General features: G+C 38.6%; 1 protein-coding gene across 4 annotated transcripts in view; it reads right to left on the bottom strand.

The window, feature by feature from the left end:
- Nucleotides 1–24,337, bottom strand: part of lnx1 (ligand of numb-protein X 1) — a 40,146-nt gene that overhangs the window by 5,053 nt on the left and 10,756 nt on the right. For 2 of the 4 annotated variants that reach the window (XM_084090274.1, XM_084090276.1), the window contains 6 exons: nucleotides 10,612–10,859; nucleotides 8,666–8,821; nucleotides 6,118–6,326; nucleotides 4,713–5,102; nucleotides 2,219–2,353; nucleotides 39–216 (listed from right to left, as the gene is read on the bottom strand). In XM_084090274.1, coding sequence (XP_083946400.1) covers nucleotides 39–216; nucleotides 2,219–2,353; nucleotides 4,713–5,102; nucleotides 6,118–6,326; nucleotides 8,666–8,821; nucleotides 10,612–10,859 — 1,316 coding nt within the window. Of the gene's footprint in view, nucleotides 1–38; nucleotides 217–2,218; nucleotides 2,354–4,712; nucleotides 5,103–6,117; nucleotides 6,327–8,665; nucleotides 8,822–10,605; nucleotides 10,860–24,337 lie in introns of all 4 variants that reach the window. The other 2 variants (XM_084090273.1, XM_084090275.1) reach the window with 1 other exon arrangement.

The following is a 24,337-nucleotide window of genomic DNA, read 5'->3' on the forward strand; positions in this document are numbered from 1 at the left end:
ATGTTCCTGAATAGGTTAAGCACTTTGTGAGGGTGTACCTTTGCAGATCGAGCCCTCCTGTCCCACCACTCCATTGGGGTCGACATTGGTGACGTAGACGGGCAGATCCCACCCCCTGCTGCTCATCCCACCGGCAACCGTCATACCGAGAGAATCATGCGGCTCCTTCAACAGACTCACCGTCTTCTCGTAACACGCAGGCTTTTGGCACGAATCCTGGAATGGAGGAATGGGAAATGAGAGATTAATTCGCTAAAGTTTCGTGCGATATTTCAGTGCAAATGATTCGGTGTATGACATGTGGTTATCTATGACTTGTTGTTGGGCACGGATTGATGCTTTCCTGACGCCACGCATAAGAATAATGTCTGAACACATGACTGCCCGAAGCGTGTGTTTGTAATAAATGTTGAGCTTGCAGGATGCTGTGATATTGCTGACTTCGGCCAAATTCTGCCTTGGATCCCCTCCAAAAACAACAAACACAGTCGCTAAGTTCTAACTTAATAAAAAGCATTATTAAAGTTCAATAAAAGGCCTGTTTATATTTAGTCTGAGCCTCCGGCTACAGCAAATCAGATCTGGAGTTAGTGTGTCAGGCTTATCGCTAGAGAGAGCGAGAGTGTGTGTGTGTGTGTGTGTGTGTGTGTGTGTGTGTATATGTATTAGGCCGTGTCTAATTCGGAGGAGTGAAAAGCCTCTGACTATGCTGCCAGAATGTTTTCACCTCTCTTAGTGTGTAAAAAAGAATTAACAAGAGTGGTGGAGAGATAAAGGAGAGGGTTTGGTTTGGTCTGGTTTTATAGGGGGTTGGGCATTTGTCATGCTTTTCATTTAAAAAAACATACAACAGGAAATTACATCATCGAGAAAAACCCTGCAGATTGTCATTACCGTGTGTCAAGGTTAATAAGTCTATTAAAATATCACTTTACAATAAGGTCTCATTTATTAACACAAGTTAATGCATGAACTAACAATGAGCAATACATTTGTTACATTATTTATTAATCTTTGTTAATGTAAGTTAAAGGAATAGTTCACTTAAAAATGAAAATTATGTCGTCATTTAACACCCTCAAGTTGTTTCAAACTTGTATGAATTTCTTTCTTCTGCTGAACACAAAGTAAGTTATTTTGGAGAATGTTGGTGAACAGACAGTTGATGGACCCCATTGACTTCCATAGTAGGAAAAAAAATACTATAGAAGTCAATGGGGTCCATCAACTGAAGAAAAATTCATACAGGTTTGAAACAACTTGAGGGTGAGTAAATGATGACAGAATTTTAATGTATAGTTAATGTTAGGTCATAGTGCATTAACTAATGTTAACAGATACATTTGATTCCCATAATGTATTAGTAAATGTTGAAATTAACTAAGATTAATAAATGCTGTAGAAGTACTGTTCATTCTTAGTACATGTTAACAAAGTAATTAACTAATGTTAACTAATGAAACCTTATTGTAAAGTGTTACCAAAATATCAGATGATTTGGCAGTTTTATTACCTTTTCATGTGGTGTGACCAAAGACTTTGTTTATGAATTAATAAATCAACTTTTTTGCCCTTTGTTTATTGACAACAGTGCAACGATGTATGAAGCACATCTCACACAAAAGTTACTTTCAAGCCAAGCAGCTTTCGGCTGTTCAACATGATGAATCCACATGAGCAGCTTCAACCCGTTGGGAAATCTTCGCCCCCATGCGAATTTCTCAATCCTGTGGATTTCTATTAAAATGACTTGATTTCACCCACGTAAATTTGCCAATTAATGGTAAATGACTCCGCAGTCCGCACCTTTATTTGTCATTGACTCTTAAACCAGCAAACCCTCACAGATTGGTCTGCGATGTTTTTATCAGCAGAGGAAGGAAGGGAGAGAAAAATGACTAACGATGAATTTGAGTTTTATTAGAACAAGGAAAGTTGTCAGTGCAGATATTGAGCAGCAGAAAATCCCGTTTAGAAGACACTAAAATCCACCCTGCCACGGCTGTGTTTCTTCCTTCTGGGTTTTCTTCTGTTAATAGGTTTGGAGACGGCTGTCTCAGAGGAGTGTGTGTGTGTGTGTGAGCTGGCTGATTGCGCGATTCTTTGATGTAGAAGCAATAGGCTTTCAGATCTTTTTCCTCAATGAGAGAATGTTTAGTAAAGTGGTGCAGAGGGACTGGAAATAAATAGTGTGTGCGGCTATGCTCATGAAACCCACCAGTAAAGACTGCTCAATATCCACAGGCGAGTAGGGCGGTGGCCCTTCCATGTTCCATGGCGCCTCCTGTAGGATGTCCGGAGTAGGGATGTGAGTCTGGCGGGACACAATGAAGTGGACGCGGTCCTCACTCGCCTGTAGAACACGTAGCAGGTGCCATTAGTGTCCTGCCTTATGTGATTTTTAGGTTAATACATGAGCTTATATAAATGTTGAAACATATGCTAACTAGGGACAAGATAACCAGCTTGACGGGAACATTTCATTCTAGAGAGCATTTGATTGGACAAAAATCTTTGTAGTGCAAGATGAGTTATCAGTATTTATTAAAAAAGAATTAAATGTTAAATATGTTTAAATATTAGTATGTTAAAACTTATTGGATGAAATTATTTAGCTCCCTTTATATTGTGTGTAGGAGATCCCTTGCAAGATGTTCTCAAAGATAACAAACATGGGCTAAAAGCCGCCAAATTTCATGGGGCTTTTAACATTGGTGTAACGGTGTTGGCCTAACATTTGCCGTCTACCGCAGAAACCTTTCGAACTCTAGAGGAGAGCAAACAGAGGACAACAACTTCCCTGAGGAACAAGCAGTTCAAAAACTGAATTTGAAATGTAAAATAGTCCGTTCATACCTAAGGAGAGTGTGTGCGTAATGTCTCATTACTCTCCGGACGTCTAGTAAGCACAATTACCAGATGTTGTGACTGCCAATGCCCTCCAGCTCCAGCTCAGTGTGCATGTGTGATTATATCTCAGAAGTGTGTACTTATTAAAGAAAAACTAATATATATGGAGATTTGGGATCCATGCTGCAGTCTGTGTGTATGTGTGAGCTGAAGGAGGGCACGGGGCTCTAGTTTTTCCCTCTCTGATTTATTTATCTTTTCCGCTTCATCCATTCCTCTCGTTCCATCTGAATATATCACAGCTCTCTTCTCCATTAACCCTTTTCTGTTGACAACCTTGTAGCTGATGTTGCTTTCGAGCGCACACACTCGCATTGAGAGCCCATGTAGTTCTTGGGAGTTTAGTGCTCTTTCTCTGCCTCTTAAATGAGTGGGCCTAGCTTGTTATCGCACTAATTGGACTAATTTAATCAGTTTCCTGCCAGCAGTTAATCTATGTCAGAAACTCCTGCTGTGAGCGGCCATCTTGGTTCCTTCGAGACCAATCTGAACCAGACAGGAAGCAACGAGCTGAATAACAACATTCAGAAAGACCCTCCACCACACTGAAATACATATCAGATCACACACTCACTAAACTCTCTTACACACCTTTATGTCGTTATTACACACCTCCAACCACCGAGATGATAAACTGCCACAAACCTTATGTAAGCTTTATATACTTTGCAATACTGCTCAAGGGACTTCCAATTTTATTTGGAACCATCACAATTGGTTTTTGGGACTCAGACTTGGTCTAGTTCTTGGTTAAGTCACCGTGTTATGAATGATTTACTGAATTAGACCCCACAGGTTAGGATTAGAAGGCTTTGTAAACATTTATTCTTTGAAATGCTGAAAAGGCCTAGCAATAAAAGTGCTTAAATTATTTAGCATGACTTGTATTAGGCTTTATGAATGACAACAATTCAAGTGAAGCTGCAGAAAAAAATAAAAAAATTAATTTCTGTTAAACTAAAGGCCTATTTACACCAAGCATGAAAATTTGCAGTGCTTTTTTTTTTAAGATAAGTTTGGTCTTTTTTTCTTCTTTTTTTTCTCCAAGCACTGAAGTGGGTTACTACTTCTATTATTATTATTTTGATTAAAAGATTAGCTCTGGAAATTTGCTGACTTTAATTTGTAACATTGCTGGAGAAGTTTCAAATTAATGCTATGTGTAAACAGCCATAAAATTAATGGTTTGCGGTTAGGACGTTCTGACAAAAAGTCTGCTTGTCAATGAGTTTGAGCCAATCCCATAATTCTGAAGGAGCTGACGCAATTACTCCATTAGTTTAGTTGTAAGCCTGTAATTTGGAAGTCAAAAACCATGATTATTTGTGTCGTGGAAACAAATGTTGGTGAAATTGAAATAGACGAAAGAAACAAAACTAAAGAGCTTCTCACAATCTGTGTGGATGAAGAAAGACTGATTCTTTCACTATATTACCGCCGGCACAGCTGTTTAAAGGTCATTTAAAGGTGTTTTACCTGCATTGTGGTGATGAAATTTCACTGCAATTTTAGATTTATTCCATAAAAGTTGCCATTGTCAGACAGACTGTATTTTGCTAAAGCAAATGAAATCTGTATTGTCATTTGGGCTATATTTAGCTTTTTATCATGAACAGCCTGCATTTCGTTTTCATCGGTTTGCACACTTGTATTAGAGATTGACTTCGAATTGCGTTGATTTTGAATAGTTCTGATGCATATTCACTATTGATTTGTGCCGTTTGTCACCGTTTTGTCTGTTGGTATACACAGACCTTAATACTCACCACATTACCTTTGACCTCTCCCATAATGCTGCTCACCTGAATAAGCAGCGCGGCATGCTCGGGGGCGCCGTATCGCAGGTCGTGGCCGTTGATGGCCAGCACACGGTCGTCGACCCTCAGCCTCGCGTCACGGGCGGCCAGCCCCCCCTCCAGCAGGTGGAAGATGAAGACGCCGTGTTCGTCAGGCCTGCGCACCAGCTTGATGCCCAGCTGTTCATCTGGAGCCCTCTTAACAAGGACCACATGCAGGCTGTCATCCCGGATGGTGGGGGTGTGTGTGGGGAAGGCCTCGGTGGGGGAGTGGTGGTGGGAACGGTAACGGTGGCGCTGCTCACGAAGTACGGTCAGCCGCAGCAGTGTGCAGGGCTGCTTCAGAGCCGCCACAGCATAACAGTGAGGCACGTTACTGATGTCTATACCATTCACCTGAAGGGAAGAAATCAAGAGAACTGTTGATTTGTTTGTCTTTGTCTTTTTTTGCATTACATTTTCGAAGCTCAAACAGTGGAGGACGACACTGGCAACTCTAATGTCATGGGTTCGATTAGCAAGGAATTTACTGCAATGTAAGTCGCTTTGGATGAAAGCGTATGGCAAATGTAAATATAAAAGTAGAGAGAAGACAAGAGATGATGGCAATAGGGGATGGTGAAAGGGATCTGGAAATGTTGCAAGCCGAATTGGAACTAATGTTGTAACGAGCACCAGAGCTCAATGTTTTTGAGTGTGCACTAATTATTATAGCAGTAAATACTTTCTGGCTTTCTGCAATTCTAAGGTTTAGAAAGGGATAAATATGCTTCAAATTTGTGTTTATTTGTTAAATGTTTTGATATTTGATTTTGATATTTTGAGAAATCTGATTCTGCTTTCAGCTGCCAGTAAGCTGTAGTTTTCTCATTTTTAGGGATGCACAATGTATTGGTACCATATCAGTTATGTCGATATTTAGACCTTTTTAGTCGATACTGGACTTTTAATTGTGCCCATGCTCATTTCTTCTATTTTTGATTTTGATTTTTTTTATTTAAAAAACATATAGACCTTTTACATTTACACCTTTGCCGGTATCTAACTCTCACTTAAAGCTTATATTTAAACTAATAATTTTATGTGAAATTCACTTGTAGTGTCTAAAAGAATTTCTGATATAATAATTATATACTTATAATTATATTATATTATATACTATATAATTATATATATACTATATAATTATATGTACTATATACATAATTCAATTAAATTAAACAATTCAATTAAAAATTAAAACAAAATGGATTTTAAAAAATCGGATTCTGTCTGGCTACATGCAGAATCCTCACACACTTCCCTTCTGAACAACAGATGGCGAAGCCCATGACAACATGTGCTATCAAAACCAGGACCATTCACTCCTACTGTACAATGACGTAACATTAGATCTAGCACACATACGCACCTTGAGGATCATATCCCCAGGTAGCAGTCTTCCATCCCGAGCGATGACCCCCTCTCGGTAGATATCCTGAATGAGAATGCGTACCAGAGGCGTCTCATTGCCCCCGACAATGCTGATAGCCAGAGGTTCACAAGGATCTGCCCTGGTGATCTTAATACTGGTGAGCTCACCATCAGGGATTAGATGGTGCAGCTGAGGTAATGCAAATACTGAGAGAGAGAGAGAGAGAGAATGAGTATCTGTAATCAGTGAACTCCTACATGATCATTACTTTCTGTGCTACACAAACAGGGCATCTGTCCAGACCAAAGCAAGGCCAAACATGACTTCAAGCCTTAAAAAGCATTACAGTGGTCCATCAGAGGAAGGAAGGAAGGAGGGAGGAGGGAGGAGGGGGGAGGGGGGAGGGGGGGGACTTTATATTCTTAATATAAGATTTATTTTCAAGATAACCTAATCTATTAGGATTAATCTAACAATTAAAGTGATGAAGTTAACTTTTGTTTCTATCATTTTACCCAGTAATGTGCATGATTCAGATAAACTACACTCTTAAAATGCAGGGTTGTTTCAACCTTCGGGTTTGTCCATATTTGACCCAAACATGGGTTGAAACAACCCAGCATTTTTTAGACTGTACATTCAAAGATCTGGGGTCAGCACGATTTTTGGTTACTCTTTATTTTGACACATTAGACACTCTACTAACTATGAGTAACTTTGCAAATACATGTCAACTGACTCTCATTAGAGTATTAGTAGACTGTTAGGTTAGGGTTAGGTGTTAGTAGAATATAGTCAGTAGAATATCTGCCGGGGAGCATCAAAATAAAGTGTTAGCAGATTTTTTTATTTTTTCAGAAATTAAAATGATTAATACTTTAATTAATACTTTAATTAGCAAGCACATACAATTGTTTAAAGGTGATAGCAAAGGTTTCAAATAAATGCTGTTCTTTTGAACATTCTATTCATCAACTAATCCTAAAAAAAAACAATCACAGTTTCCACAAAAATATTAATGAGCACAACTGTTTAACATTGATAATAATAAGAAATGTTTCTTGAATCAACATATTAGAATGATTTCTCAAGTATGTGACACTGAAGACTTCATATATTGCTGCCATAGAGCTAGAGTTAGTCAGACAATTATGAAAATATATACATACTGTACATTTATTTAGAAAATGCTCATTCGTTTGTATTTGTTCTGGGTGAGAGATTTGTACTGCATCTGTAACTGAAATGACTGTAAACTACTGCTGGATTCAGTAACAATCTCTGTGATTTGTCTCTCCTTATCTTTATCCATCCCTTCTTTCTCCATTACACACACTCTCTCTCGTATCCGCCTGTTCTCCACAATCTGCAGTTTCTCTCTTTCAAAGTCAATATTTTCCTCTCATCTCCTCTGATTGCTTGCAGGGAGAGAGAAAGTGAAGCTCATTACTACTGCAACCAGTGTGTTACATAACGAACGAACACACACACACACACACACACACATCAGTATTTTCCTCACTCATTTCCAGTCTCTCAAGCAGTCTTTTTCACTTTTGTTTTTATTCAGAAAGCAACCCTCTCACTCAGCATTCATCTGTCCAGTCCCTCTGTCCCGACACACTGCTTCATTTCCTCTCTGTCTTTCTCTGATAAGTCTCCTCAGGCTCCATCTGCATTATTAAAGGACCATATGCTACTGCGGTGCTGAGCGGACCCAAACCAGACTGTCACCTTCTGACACACACCCTTTATTATCCATTGATATTGTTTTATCATGCTATTGAAAGCTATTGATGGGAAACTTCATTCCCAGAGGATGACAACATGTTTCTTTCTTCTGCAGAACACAAAAGAAGATATTTTTAAGAATATGGGTACTATAGCAGTCAATGGGGCCCATCAACTGTTAGGTTACTGACATTCTTCAAAATATCTTCTTTTGTGTTTAAACGTATCGTTATGACACAAACAGCTTTTTAAATATGCTATAATGCTTCATAACAGCACAGTTACACAGTTATAACCAAACATTTTTCATATTTATAAACTTGCTTACATTTGCTAATTTCATAATGCAAAAAATAGCAACTTGAAGAGATCAAATTTAACTAAAATATTGATGAAATCTAAATGATTGAAGGAACCATATGCAGCCATAGAGTTAGCTATGCCAATATATATTCATACTGTAAATGTGTTCATGTGTTTGCATTTTTTTTGGGTGAAAGATTAGATTCATGCTGAACCTGTGCCTGAACAGACTAAACTACAGCTTCGGTAACAATCTTTGATTTATCTCTCCTTATCTTTATCCGTCCCTTCTTTCTCCATTACACACACACTCTTTCTCTGTTGCTTTCTCTCCTATCTGCCTGCTCTCCACTTGGTTTGTTGGTTTTAACTGGTTTAATTTGGTCTAACTGGTCTCCCAGCTGGTCTTCAGCCAGGTCAAGCTGGTGTTTAGCTGGTGAACCAGCTGGACTCCTGGCCTGACCAGCTGACAAATGCCCAAATACAGTACTTGTAAGGCACGTACACTTACCCTCTGGTGGTATGTTGGCGTTTCTGAGGTTGTCACGCTCTTCTGAGGTGTCATTGGCTACTGCTGTCCCGCTCTTCGTTCTCCTCAGGACACTAAAGGCTCGATTCAGACGCCGAAAAGAGCGACTACGCACCGACGTTCTGTCAAAGTTGCGATCTGTGAATAAACGTAAGAGAGAGATATGAAGGAACTGAGTGAGAAAGAAGGAGAGAGAAACTTCTCTGCCTGAACATGCCTGGACATGTCCCTCACACATCCTTCTGTCCACTTACAGCCAATCACAAATGAGTCGACACACAGTCAGTAGCCAATCAAATTTTCTCTTTTTTAGCACTAAAATAAATTGCACCTGCAGGCCAAGCAATGAACATCTGAAGTAAGCAGCACCTGCTGGTGCTGTATTGTGGACACTGCAGTAAGGTTATAACTTCTTCAGGTCACACCTGAATCAGCACAGAACAGTGCAGGACACTTTTTATGTCTGTTTATCTAACTTAATCTATAGATCACATACAAAAGTTTCACATTATAACAAAAATATAACTACATTATGTTACATATGCCCTGTTTAACATTTTTAATACACCCAGGACGCTGAGAGACCCGGCAGGTGATCAGTGGAAAAGATATATAAAACTGTAGAGAATTTACTAATGGTCAGTTGGGGATAATAAAATATAGTAAAGTTAGTTAATGTTCCTATTAAATAAAGTTATTATAAGTGTGGATTGATTAAAAGTGGTAGGGATGACATTCTGGGTCAGAGGTTGATGAGTCTGTAAAGGTCGAAAACCCTTGCAATACATGTTTTTCTGTCTCATTCCTCAACTCTTTCAGTCTTTCTGTCCTGATGGACAGAGTTCTGACAGTGGCATAGACAAAATTGGAGGCAGACAGCTTGTTCAGCTGCAGTGTCACACTGTTTCCAGTCCCAAAGCCAGAAATGCTGGTGCAGCAGCATTTATTGTCCCCATTCTTAAGGCTTCACATTTCGAGGGGACATCAGACAATGAAACATATCTGAACTACTTTGTGGAGGTCAGGAACAGGCCTCATAAAGTATTCATAAGGCATATTTGAACGTTCTCTATCTCCTCCTCTTTGTTTCTTTAACTGCAATATCAATTTGCATGTCTCAGTTGAGCCTTTTCAGACTCAAACTGAAAAGTCTGAGCCTTTTCAGACATCCACTTTGAATTAATTTTTTTTTTCCATAAAACTACATAAATGGCACATAAGGCAACTTTGAACAATTGACATTAGTCAGATTAGCTGTTTCAGTAAGCATGAGGGAGAAATACAAATAATCATATTGTGGGGGACATCCTTTAATGTACATTTTATTTTTTTATTAATAAATAAATAAATGCAACTTTTATTCTTAAATAAAAAATTATATATATATATATATATATACATATATATATAATTTTTTAATATATATATATACAGTATATATATATATTTACAGTACTGTGCAAAAGTCTTAGGCATGTTAATATCCCCCCCCCCCCCCCCCCCCCCAAAAAAAATGGTTTTAAGTCAGTTATTTATATCTTTTGCTGTAGTGTGTCAGTAGGAAATATCAGTTTACATTTCCAAACATTCTTTTTGCCATTAATTGTAATAATCCAGTGAGATTTCTGTATGCACAAGGAATCTGACAACAGCCAGGATGATCTGATCTCACCATCATCGAGTCCGTCTGTGAAACAGAAAAAACTGAGACAGACTAAATCCAGAAGAACTGCGGGAACGTCTCCAAGATGCTTGAAGAAACCTTCCTGCAAAGCTACAGTACTGTGAAAAGTACTGGCAATTGTGTTAAAATGCTGTAAAGTGTGGGAGGGGGGGTATTAACATGCCTAAGACTTTTGCACAGTACTGTACATATATATATATTTCGACAAATACACACAAACACAATTGTGTGCACTCACACTCACTCTTCCTGGAACCGCTGCGTGCTGCCAGGCTGGTGGTGCTCCCGGATTGGCTGTTATCTTCCACGCTGGGCTCATAGGCGGGGTTAACCAGGCCAGGCTCATCTGATAGGAGGGCGATAGCAGAGGAGGGGCATCCCTCCCCGGGCAGTGCCGCCACAGTGAGTTCTGAGGTGCTGTCTGTGCAGTCTCCCTCCTGAGAGCGCCGCTTTCTCTCTGCGGAGAGGCCATAGTGTGACGCTCCTTTACACCTGTGAGAACACAAACACACACACCGACAACTAGGTCAGCAAGATACATTATCATACACTGAATGTGTCATCATCTATGTGCCAATTAGCAAAGCAAAGTCACGTAGAGGAGACTGAATTATCACATTGTTGCAAGAGTTGTACTTGATCTTTGTGTGTGTACAGTTGTGTCGCTGATGTGTTTACGCTGCTGTCGCAGAGAAGATCAACGAACAAATACGTTTCGCCCCAGGAAGCATGGGAAACAAACATAAAGACTAGAATATAAAACACCTCCCCTTTGAAATGAGATTCCTTACCTTACAAAACTAACCATATGCAAAAGCTATCTCTTACTGTACTCATACATGCTCACAGGCAGATGCCGGTGTAGATTACATATGAGCACATTCAGAAATAGACCTGCGGCTTGTATTTGTACTCGAGAGCATTCCTCTAATGTCACTATGCTCACACACAGAGAAATTGACAAACCAATAAACCATCAGCCCGTGATTAGACACACATGAGAAAACCCTCCCACAAGGTCATAGGTTTTCCTCAGTTCCCTGAATCCCTGAGCTTTACACTGAAACTGCTGTGCGATTTGATCATATCCAGTGAGAAGATATTTTAGGTTTTATTTTGGACCAATGAGATTTCAATGCGGGTAGGACTATAGATAGATAGATAGACAAATAGACAGACAGACACTAAACAGTTGGGCAAAAGTTGTAAAATAAGAAAATAAAATCATCTCAAAACAATTGTGAATGATGGCACCGCTATGGCAGCTACTGGAGCAGAGCTCTCTCTGAGGGGACGACTGTGAAGAGATAAATCAATGGGTGGACACATACATGCAAACAGCACCAGGAGAGATGCCATGCCTTAGGGACCTGGTTTAAAATCAAGCATTTTGTCTCACTATTCATGCCTGTCTACACACACATGCTATAAAGGAAAGAAAGGGGATGTGTGGCAGAGAGCTTGACACTGGCCGTATATCTCACTTACTACTGACCACTGATTGGAATGCCTCAGGTGTGCAAACTTAATAACCCCTAAAAGAACAACGGCGGCTTTCACTCAGGTTCCGTTACAGTGCTGATGAAACACCTCAAATCCTGTTGGCAACCTGAAGACAATTACCTCACACTGGTTGATTGACATTGTTTCAGGATAAAATTACGGCTTAGGAGATTTCTGTGATGACTACTAACAACTAACACTTTCATAACCTAACCCTGATATTTTATCAGACGATGCAGGTAGAATGACAAACAGACAGAGACACAATGGTACATAGACAGACAGAGAAACTGGTCAGAAATGTATAATAACTGAGACCTCTCCTGTGGCCATCAAAAGCAATTAGAGTGATTAACTGAGAGGGAACATCATCTTCTTATATTATATAACACAGGGGCTCCATGGAGACCAACCAGTGGTTAACTGATGTGGTACAGTGTTAGTTCACTTCCCCCCTTGATTCTTGTCTGTCAGTCTGAAACTGAAGTGAGTTGCATAATTAAAAAGTCAATTTTTACTCTTCTCTAAGAGGAGAGAGAAGAACATTTTAATTGGTATATACATAGCACATGAGGTTCATGAAGGGTCATTGTTTTTTTTAACATACAATTGTTAAAGGGGTGGTATAATGCTCTTTTCACAAGATGTAAAATAAATATCTGATGTCCCCAGAGTGTGTATGTGAAGTTTTAGCTCAAAATACCCCACAAATATTTTTATATAGCATGTTAAAGTTGTCACTTTTTGAGGGTAAGCAAAACGCACCGTTTTTGTCTGTCCCTTTAAATGCAAATGAGCTGCTGCTCCCGGCACAGAGGGTGGAGCTTCAACAGCTTGTTTCCTTTTACCTCACACACACATGCACTGAAAATTAAAAAAAAAAACATTTAGCCTTTTATGTTCAAACCGGAGTCAGAAAGATGGAGAGACTCAAGAAGAAGTGACAACATCTAGACAACATTTCCGAATGGTTAGTTGATGAATTTATGTAGCTTATGTGTAGTTATCTTCTAGTCATTGATTAGCATATTCTGTCTTGATAATCTATAAATCGTGTTCCGGGGGTGGGGTTTATGTAAATTTTAGGGTTTGTGATGTCACTAACCCGGGAGGAATGTCGTGTAGTCCCTACCAGCCATTTGTTGTAGTCCTTAAAAAGCAATTTCTTTAAAAGAAAAGATCTCCCTTTGCTTTGAACTTTGAGCGTTGTAACTTTGCAGATTTTGTTTATGCTCAAACAGCAACATTACACACTAACTAAAGTTAGAAAAGTGAAATCATAATCAACCACACCTTAAATAAAACAAATTTACTCCTTCCTCAGACCCAGAATTGTCACGACATTAGCTGAAATATTTTTTTTTCCAAAAGTTTGTTTGCTTGCCTTTTGGGAGTTGACAGCCCATAGTCACTATGAAATTACGTTTATGTTCTACAGAAAGAAAGAAAAAATATCAGCAATAGAATTTTAATTTTGGCATTGTCTTTTAGTGGAACAAGACAAATTCTCACCGAATGATCATTGAACTCTGAATGCTGTAGCAAATGATACTATCTGTTTTAATAAGGACAAATGCCCTATGCAGTGTGTATATATACGAGAGACTGAGAGAAAGATGCGACACAATGGTCTTGTCTGTTCCTTCGTTAATGGGCTTAGGCAGATGTTAATTAAAACAGGCTTTCCTGCTAGAGATAAAGCAGCAATCTGTGGTCTGAAGTCATAAGCCGTGTCTTTGTCCTGACACACTCACGTGCATGCAGCCACAATAACAGCAATGCAGAGGTTATTGTTTAATCCAAGCATCTCATTATATGAATGATGGCATGTGTCAGTCACCTTGCACCCAATTTCCTCTTTCATTTATATCCTCTCCCACACATATACACAGCCATATGGACGGGCAGCAGGGCACAGAGCAACAGAGAGAGAGAGATTAACAACTCTCATGCACTTTTCCATCGCTCTCTCCCCATGTTCCAAACCTTCTTTTATTCGTTCACTTCCCTCCATCTATGAATCTTCCCTGGACACTGATCACTAACTTTCTCTTCTCATTCCCTTCTTCACTGTCATCCATCCCACATTATTGCAGTTTATATGTACCTTCTACTTTCTTAAAGGGACAGTACATCCAAAAATTATCATTATAATCATTGTCATTATTTACTCACCCTGATGTCGTTCCAAAAAATGTATGCTGTTATTTTTTCATGGAACACACTCAAATATGTGACAATCAAATATGACAAAACAGACAATCAAATATGCACCTGTGTCCAGTTTGGACGTCAATAACATGAAACATGATTGATAGAGTGTATTGTAACCACATATCACAACATCAAACTAACCCTAACCCTTTTTTGTGTGAGAAAGAGAGATGCTCTCGACAATCTCTTTTTATCTAAAACCTCTATCTTCTATCTTGTATCTTGTTTTCTATTTTCATTTGTTTTCCCTGTTTTTGATTTTGATTATGGAGATGTAGGCCATAGCCCAGTGAGACCTCATAATGACCTTACAAAAAGAGGGAGAATTATGTCCTCTTCTCTTAATAATGATGAAATTAATCTCCAGAATATTCTGCTGGCTACTTACAGCTCACACACACGCGCTCGCACTAAATCCAGTACACTAAATCTTCGACTACATCAAAACACACAATGGTCTGAATCTAAGTCATCAAAACCAGATTGACGCTTCAATCCTCTTTTGAGTGAATGGATTATCCTGAACCTACCCAAATAACACAGCTCTAAGACTGGGATGTACTAGTCTTAGACACACATACAAACATATTTCCATCAGTGTGAGATATCAGACTCAATTCCTGAAACTGTCCCAAAAGATCTGAACTCAAACACACACATTTAGTGGGTGTGTGTAAACACATCATGTGCCAGTCTTATGTTCAGTGTTGCAGGACTGACTGATTTCTGACTTATTCTCATGGTGGAATTCGTATTTTTATATTCATCACACAGACACACACAGACATTTCTCAAGTATATACTCTTGACTACAAATTATATATATATATATATATATATATATATATATATATATGAAACATTATATACGTGTATATTTGTCACATATATCTAGTATGCATTCCTTTTGTATGCGCATTATATATTATTTTATATAGGCTATATCATTTGTAAGTGCATGATAGGTTATATTATATTATATATTTTGTACATTTCTCCCATTTTCTAATAACTATCAATATATGTTATTTACATGATTAACTGAAGAAATATAATAATTTCGGATCTGTTTACTTTTTTCATGTAGCTAACTAATTATGCATTCCTTATGTGTGTGCATGTGTATATTACATTATATTATTTAATATACTTTTTTTGTATTTTTGTCACATATTTCTAAACTGAACTACCATACAATGTTTATTGACATATATTTAATTGAAGAAACTATTTACTTTCTTTTTGCAGAGTTAATTATGCTTCCCTTAGGCCTGTATATATCATATATATATACTGTACATATAATGCTTAAACATGTGAGATATTCCATCCCTTCCCCCTGGAATCTCCACTGCTAGCCTGCTAATCCAGACCCAAGCATCAGGATAACACACGACTGACACACAGGAAGGAGAGGACAGAGATGTCCTCAACATAACTCACTGCTGAACCACTGAGATAGAGAGATATACTAAATCACGCCATCACCAGACGCAATCAGCACTCTTATAAGTAGCTACACCATGCAGCAGACACACACAAACACTCGCTTACTCGCACACTGCAGCAGTTAAAGAGCTGGAGACAAGTTGTCCGACAGACAGCATTGCAACGCAATGCTGCACCAGCACAAAATGCATTTCTGACAAAACTGCAGCACATTCAGTTCCAATTGACATCTGAAATCTCAGAGCGCTGCAGGTTATTGTGTGTGTACCTGCACCCAGCTCAACAAAATGTGTTATATGTTATTTGAGGGGTTATATGAAATTATGTCTAGTTTTAGTCTCTAATTTAAGACTCCTGATCATTTAATTTGAGGTTCCAACTCTTTATCCATTTCTTTATTTTGTTAACAATCGTAAAGAGAAATGCATCATGGGAAAGTGGTGCTCGGTCTATCTGATCTCTTTAATTGCTTTGACATGTTTGACTTGGGAGGCATGCGCACACATAAATACACTTTAATCAGTCTTTGTGAAGTTTATCAAAGGAGGTGTCTTCCTCCTTATCTGTACTTAATCTGCTGATGGGTTTGAAGATCAGAGCTTCAGAGCAGCAGGAGGAAGGATTAAGGGAAGTAATAATCTCAGGGAGACAAAAGACGGCAAGGAGGAGGGAGAAGGAGACACATCTTTTTTTTTTTTTTTGCTTTGGGTCTTTTGGAGTCGTGACATATTCACGTCAAGTAATTCATTGTCTGGTGGATTATACACTCATGGCAAACGCTCTGAGAGAACTACTAAGACCAGAGAAGAGGAGAGACCGATGAATGGCCAAGGAAAACTCATTGGGGGACATTTTTAAAATCCATTTAAATTGCTCAAAATTTCACAGCCTGTTTTTTCCCCATTATCCTTTTGTGAACTCTGTAGCTGCATTACTAGCAGCACCAAATGGAAAGCTGGACTTGTCTGCCATTGGTTGGGCAAACAGATAGTCCCTCCCCAAACTCACACCATTAGTCGAGCCAATGTTGAGAGAAAATGTGCTTCGTCAGATCAGGCGGGGTTCTTAAACAAAGTAATGCTCATCTTACATAATGCTGGGATAGGAGGACTTCATTTATTTTTTAATTCATTAATAAGTGTATTTTTTTAACTTTTCTATTTTAACAGTGTAGTGTAATAGTATATATTTCTGAGTCATCAATGTATCTGAAGAGGCCTTCTGAACAGTTTTTCACAAAAATAAAACTACATTTATCCCTTGTGAACACTGACATACACTGACTGCATTGACCGGTTCCCTGTGCTCTCCCCCGTCCTATGAAACTGTATCATGCGACTCACTCAGCCAATCACTGACATCACATTGGCAGCAGCCAGCAAGGACAATTATGCAGACCTAACTTTCCACCCACCATCCCTCTCTTTCTCTCTCTTATACATTTTTCTATACCATCCTCTTCCCCACCCATTTCTGTTTCTCTTCTTCTCTGTGATGAGAACAGCAGGATGAAGACAGCAGCAGATTTATGTTCATTCCTCTACACCACCCCCCTCCCCACCCCCAGCTGAGCAACCGCATTGACTTTATCTCTCTCTCTCTCTCTCTCTCTCAGTGTGGAACCGGGACAGTGATCTGCTTTAGTTCTCTAATGTGTGCAGGAGATAGTGCTGGAGTGTCTGTTATCTTTGCTCTGAGCTCTTAACATTGAGACCTGTGCTCAGTCTGAAGCGGTAGATACAACTGACCTGCTCCTATGGCAGACGGAGAATGCTCCCTTTGCATACAGTATGATCAAATTTGCATGTGTTTCCGTGTTGTTCTGCACAAAGTCAGTCACAGCCAAGGATAGAACTGACACCCTAATGGTGCATTTTAAGTGTTTTTTTTTTTTTTAAGACACATTGTGTACTGAAGGTTTAAAATATGTATCTACTCTTAGAGCACAAAAATATCTTTAGAGCAGGAGGTCACTGTTGGTTTGTGTGTGTGTGTGTGTAATCTTCTGTTTATTCACACTTTAGCTTCACTTGAGCAGCTCTGGTTGGCCTAGTTTTCCAGATATCTTCACATATGCGGTCCTCTCCGAGTTTTCCACTGTGGCGACAAGAGATCCTGCACTGCCTAATACAATAGTGTGCAAGAGCCCATTCAAGCTGAGGGGACACGTATTTGTATCTTTGATAATTAAGTTGCTTTAAAGTGTCCCTATTATTATGCTTTTTCAAATATTACCTTCCATGCAGTGTTTAATTGTATATCTGTCTTTGAATGTAAACACTCGAGTTGTGTTGTAAAAAACGCCTACTGTGACTCGTGTTGTGTACATGTCGAGAAGACTGTTTTCTGCTCTGCAAAAGCAAATTTGTTTTGCTTATAATCAGATATTATATGACAAATTCCACAAAGAAAAGCATAAAAAAACAAAACAAGATGGAAGTCACAGAAGCCATGAAAATATAAATGATGTACTCTTAGTTAGACACTCTGTTGCAGTGCATTGCTCGTGTGATTGAGAGTGTAAACAGTTTTGATTGGCTGCGTTTTGTGATTGACTGTGGCATGCCGGAGTAGTACTGCATATGAAGAGAAACCTACTTTGCGACTGCTAAAAAAGTATGTTCTATATAGTATAAATGTTATCTGAGCGTACTACATTGGCCATGTTGTCATTGTCATGACTTACAGCATCAGTTGCGTCGCTTCACTATTGTTACTACAGTTGCGCCATTTACAATCCCTCTCCCATGGCCTCATGGGATAGTTAAGTGTTCATCAGATGCATACTTCAGAATCTGGCCAGAAGTAGTAATGTCATCCAGGTACTTTTTGCCTACTGTTTTTTGCCTACTATTAAGTAGGGATGTAGGTATAATCATATGCATTGATGGTGTTCTACGTTAAAAAAACATTTGGACAGTCCAAACAAGTCAAGCCTTCTGGGGGTCTTTTACATTTCCTTCTCTTATCATCTTCCCACAGCGCTGTCGCTCAAAATTTATACTTATATGTCAAAAGGAATACACATCAAAATGATTGATGATCAACCACTGTAACACTCAGTTGTGATGTTACTTGTTTTTTTATAATGTGTATTAACTGAGGATTTTAACCAAGGTTTAAATTTCTTATCTTTCTGTTCCTGCTTGCACAGTGTCTGTATTTTTCATGCAAACAGGAAACCCACACCCTCCACTTTCTGTGCCTTTCCCAAAGTCTCTCTTACTGTCTCCCAGCAGTGACTGAGCACCCAGCCCAGGTGCAGATCCGGCCCTGAGATCAGGTGCTGAGCAGGGAAAAGAACTCAGCCAACTCTGTCTCGGATGCAGCTAAAGTGTCGAATTAGCAACAACGTTTTTTTGTTTTTTTTGCTCTTCCTGCTCCTCATCATCATTAACCTGATGAGGAAGGTGAGAGGACGCAGAACAACTGCAGAGCAACTGCAGGACAGACACAATCTTTTGGACTCTTGCTCTCTAGGGGAAATGCTCAGAAGCAGTATTTGACTCCACAGAGGAGAATGTGGCAGTCACATGTAGGTCATCCTTTTCTTTTTTTCTGAAGACAGCTTTGATTTTACAGGCTTGCACCAGTTAAAGGTGCATGTGCGTGTGAAAGCTGAAATGAAAGCTTTAATTAGTAATTAGTAAAGCTTTAATTCAATTAATTAGTAATTACAGGGAAAGAAATCTGACAAGGGGTAATTATTTAGAGATAACCAGTGATCTTTGAGATTAGTTCACCCAAAAATGAAATTTCTGTAATTAATTACTCACCTTCATGTCGATTCAAACCCATAAGACCTTTGTTTTATTCAACAATTTCTTCTCTTCCATGTCAGTCTCTGATGCTGTTCACATTGTAAACACCGAACTCAGTGTCACCGAACATCGGCTCAGTGTTGGCGGGATCCTGCGTCAGCATCACACGCATGTGTTGTGGTGCTCACGTGAACGGCGTCAAAGACTGACCCGGAAGAGAAGAAATTGTTGAATAAAGTTTTTTTTTACCGTCACTTCATAACATTAAGGTTGAACCACTGTAGTCACATGGACTATTTTAACAATGTCTTTCTGGGCCTTGAATGAAGAAAGCTCTTGCATTTCATCAAAAATATCTTCATTTGTGTTTCGAAGATGAACGAAGGTCTTACGGGTTTGGAACAACATAAGGGTGAGTAATTAATGACAGAAATTTTATTTTTGGGTGAACTAACCCTTTAACACTTGGGGAAAAAAAGAAATTTGCTATACTGAAAATTGAAAACGATAATTGTCTGACAGGGATGCAACAAGCCCTTCTGAGGGGGTAAGTGCACGGGATTCGACTTTGGACCCCCATTTCAATCTCAAGGATTTGACTTTGGACCCCAACTTTTTGCCACTCCTACTAATGGCTGATGACTTAACGGCCATGAAACTGTTTTTGCAAAAACAGGCAGTTCTACCGCCAAAATTTTAGATACCAGTGAAAATTCACAATTTTCTATTCCAATATTGATACCACAGCTAAAACTTCTAGCCTAACTAATATAAAACATTATTTTTTTCTTTGTTGTCTGTTGTTTGATTAAAGTTAAAAACCCAGCGAGCAGCAGACATATTAGGCTGCTGTCACTTTAAGACCTAATGCACGGATTCAATACACTGATACCGGCACACATCTTTCTCTACTGATTACGTTCACTTAAACGTAACCGACTATGTTTACTATACTCGCCAAGGTGGGAATTTTAAAGAAAAAAATTTGTCAACTTGTCTGTTCAAGCCCAAGAAGACGTGAAAGAGAGCTCAGTAATTGTGTGCAGTCTGAGAAGCATCTTTCTGGGTAGTACCGCAAGTAACGAATTAAGTTCCGTTTTGTGTCTTGAATATTTAAATTACCAATGCTTAAAATCTTGTGACAATGTAGTACATTTTTACTCACATTTGGCGAGTGTTCATTTTAGGCCCTGTATGTATAAGCCTGTATCATACTACCATTCAAATGTAAAAAATAAATAAAAATTATTTGGCAAGGATGCATTTAATTGATAAAAAGTGATGGTTATTAACATTGTTACAAAATCTATTTGAAATAAATGCTGTTAAAACCGATACATTTTAATGTATCATGGTTTTCACAAAAATATTAATCAGCACAACTTTATCTTTAACAGAGCTCCAAATCATCATATTAAAATTATTTCTAGAGGATCAATGGAGTAATGTCTGCTAAAGATTAAGCTTTGCCAGAAATAAATAAAAATGTATTAAAATAGAAAACAGTTATTGTAAATGGTAATAATATTTCACAATATTACTGTTTTATATACTGTATATATAGGCCTATATATATACATACATACATACATGCCTATTTTTGGACCCATGACGATTTATGTACAGTAAATACCAGTCCAATGTCAACATCATTGATTCTTTACATCACACATTTCTTTTCTTCTCTCTGTGCAGTGTGCTGTTTTTGTGATGTGCCTTGGCACAGATAAGTAGATGGGTTATGCGGTCACTGAGTGAGCCAGCGAATGCCGCAGGACAAACCGCTCACGCGCACGTTCAGCGGTCATCCGCTCACTATGCCTGAAAATAAGGTCACCACGGCAACACGCAAGGCCCTACACGTGTGACACCCTGATGACGACATGCTTCTGTCCGACCAGAGCCATCCGCTGCATGCAGGCATACACACATGCACGTATACACAATCAATCACCATCCCCCACCCCCATAACTGATGATCTGTTCTTATTAAAATAAAAATATAAACCACGCAGAAGTACACAAATCAAAATCATGTTCATCCTGACAGCGATCAGCCTTCAAATGAATCAGAGCACTGGCCTCCATTTTCAAACACAGATGTATACTGATTCACAAGAACTTTGTTTCCAGCCCACATACCAGCAAAATATTGTCTAAAAGCTCTAGACATGTTAGCATAAGCCCTCAAGAAGTGTGATATCCTACCTCTAAAGAACTTCTTAACTGTAACACTCTATTTGAGGTAATCTGACATTAAAGACAATGGAAGCTCATCACACCCATATGGGCCGTTAAAAAGTCAGTGTAAAATGTGGACAGTATTCGTAGGTTTTCATGCGAAACTTGATTTATGTTTGGATAGACACAAAAGCTACAATATTAACACATTGACAGCATCTTCTTCTGATGTGATCAATGCTCAGACAAAATCTGATAGTGGGATTCTCATTTTTCAGTGAATTATGGAACAACTTTGTCAGAATTTTTTTTTTTTTTTTTTTTTTTTGATTGAAATACAGATTACGCTTTCAGAAATCATTTGCACTCTGTGTTAGCTGAATTATCCTCAAACCTTAAATGGGACCTATTATGCAAAATTCACTTTTATATTGTATATTATATTTTGTATATATTTTTGAACATAACTATGTGTCCACAGTGTGTGTACACAACCACCCTACTGTGGTAAACATCCATCCACTCTATTTGTTATTTTCCCTATAAATTTGAAACAGTGTCTCAAAATGAGCCATTCAGGAATCAGTCAATCCCGCCCACGACTGCTGACAGAATCTGCCCTATTAGCTTAGCTCCTCCCCTTAGAGTGAGCTGTACACAGTCCGCCATGTTTATCTCCTCGCCAGAGCATTTAACAGCAGCATTCAAATAAAAAATGTATTCTTATTAAAGCTACTAAAGTTGTTTAATCAAAAGCAGAAAGTGGTTTTCCGTTTTTCTTTTGTTGTCTGATTCATATTAACATATTAATTTCATATACACATGCGATTTCTTTCCCTGCTGTTTACGTTCACATACATAACTGACTGTGTTTATGTGAACTTTGTGTGTATTTGATAGCTTAAGCGAAATAAGACGCAAAACAGAAATAAGTTAATATTCATGCAACGCATCTGGCGGCAGCTTTCTGTGAACGTGCTTCGGATGTGTGCACTCAGAAAACCATATATCAGAAGTTTAAACTGATACGGCATTAAAATACATGCAAAAAATAAACTTTCATGATGAGAAGAACTGCAGTGTCACATGAGCATGAGATTATAACAAACAGATATTTTAGTTTTTGGCAGAGTTTCTGAGGCAGGAGCTGTACAGGCTCCGCCCTCTTCTGGAAAGTGGGGTGGGGAGCAGCAGCTCATTTGCATTTAAAGATACATGCTCGAAAACAGCATGTTTGTGCTTCTACTCAAAAATGGGCATTTACAACATGGTATAATAAATGATCTGTAGGGTATTTTGAGCTGAAACTTCACAGACACATTCTGGGGACATCTGAAACTTATATTAAATATTGTAAAAAGGGGCATAATAGGTCCCCTTTAACAAGTATAAGAGTCTTTAGAAATCATACTTTGTCCAATGTCCAATTAGGTGAAAGCTAAGATTGAATAAATGTGAAAGCATTAACTGCAGTACATGAATATGATGGCGCTAATCATATTTAATTAATCTAATTTATTATAAATACAATAACATCAACCTATTCATTCCATGAATTCAATATTCCACAAACCACAAAGGATTCATAAACATTTGCATGTCATGAAAGTTTTTCATACGTAAAAGTGCCTATGTTTTACATGCCGTCAATGCATTGTTATTGTACAGAGTCTGTGCAAATGTCGGAAGTGCTTCAATGCTTCAAGAAACATTACGTGTGAGTAGTTTGTCTCACATACCACCTGAAAAAGCATGTGCAGACACATCCAAAATCACACAAACAGGAAAAGGCACATCTCAGCATACCTGTACACTCAGGCAATTTAAAAGATAAACCTACACATACATTAAAGCATTGGGAAGCAGAAGTATTTTGAATGAGTAGAGCTGGACATCAGCTATAGGAAGGAGGTTGGGTGTGTTAAAATACATATTAATACACAAAGACAGTTATAAGTGATCCATTGGTAAACTGACGTCCTGAAGAGTGTAAATACTGATAATGACTATGACTGTGACAATGGCTCTATGAAAACATCCTGACCAGTCAGAAACACTGGCTCAACCAATGGCGTAAGATTGGGGCAGGGCTATCTGTTTGCCCAGTTATTGTTTTTGCAGTACCGTTTGGTGACACTAGTGGCGCAGAAATCACAAACTACTGCTTGTAGTGTTAGTAATACTGTTCATCAGGTATTGTGCCCCTAAAAGCACACACACACACACACACACACACACACACACACACACACACACACACACACACACAGAGAGAGAGAGAGAGAGAGAGAGAGAGAGAGAGATCAAGCATCTGCATACAGAACATCTGCAACAGTGCACAGAGAAGATTAATGTTTAATTCAAAGTCTAATTAAGCATCTCAAAGCACAAGAGAGAAAGGAGTGTGTGTGTGTGTGTGTGTGTGTGTGTGTGTGTGTGTGTGTTGCTTGGTAAACCCTACATTATGAGGACAAAATATCCCCACAAAAATAGCAATATCCTAAATCCTTGTCCTTGTGGAGGACATTTTTTGGTCCCCATGAGTAAAACAGTTAATAAATCATACTGTTTTTTGTTTTGTAAATGTCAAAATGCAGAAAGTTTTCTTTGATAGTTAGGTTTAGGGTTAGGGTTAGGGGATAGAATATACAGCTTGTACAGTATACAAACTGGAATGTCTACATAACAGATGGAAACCTGTTTGTGTGTGTTGTCAAAGGAAGATGGGCAGCTTTAGCAGAGATCAAACATTCAGGACCAGCGCTAACACACTGTTTATATCTGGTATTAACATTCATTTCAGGTGAACTTATCACAAGTGGTCAGTGCTAAATACAAGTGTAAACACGGCCCAAAACATTT

Source organism: Abramis brama (genome assembly GCF_963993115.1).
Source record: "Abramis brama genome assembly, chromosome: 18".
NCBI classification, from domain to species: domain Eukaryota; kingdom Metazoa; phylum Chordata; class Actinopteri; order Cypriniformes; family Leuciscidae; genus Abramis; species Abramis brama.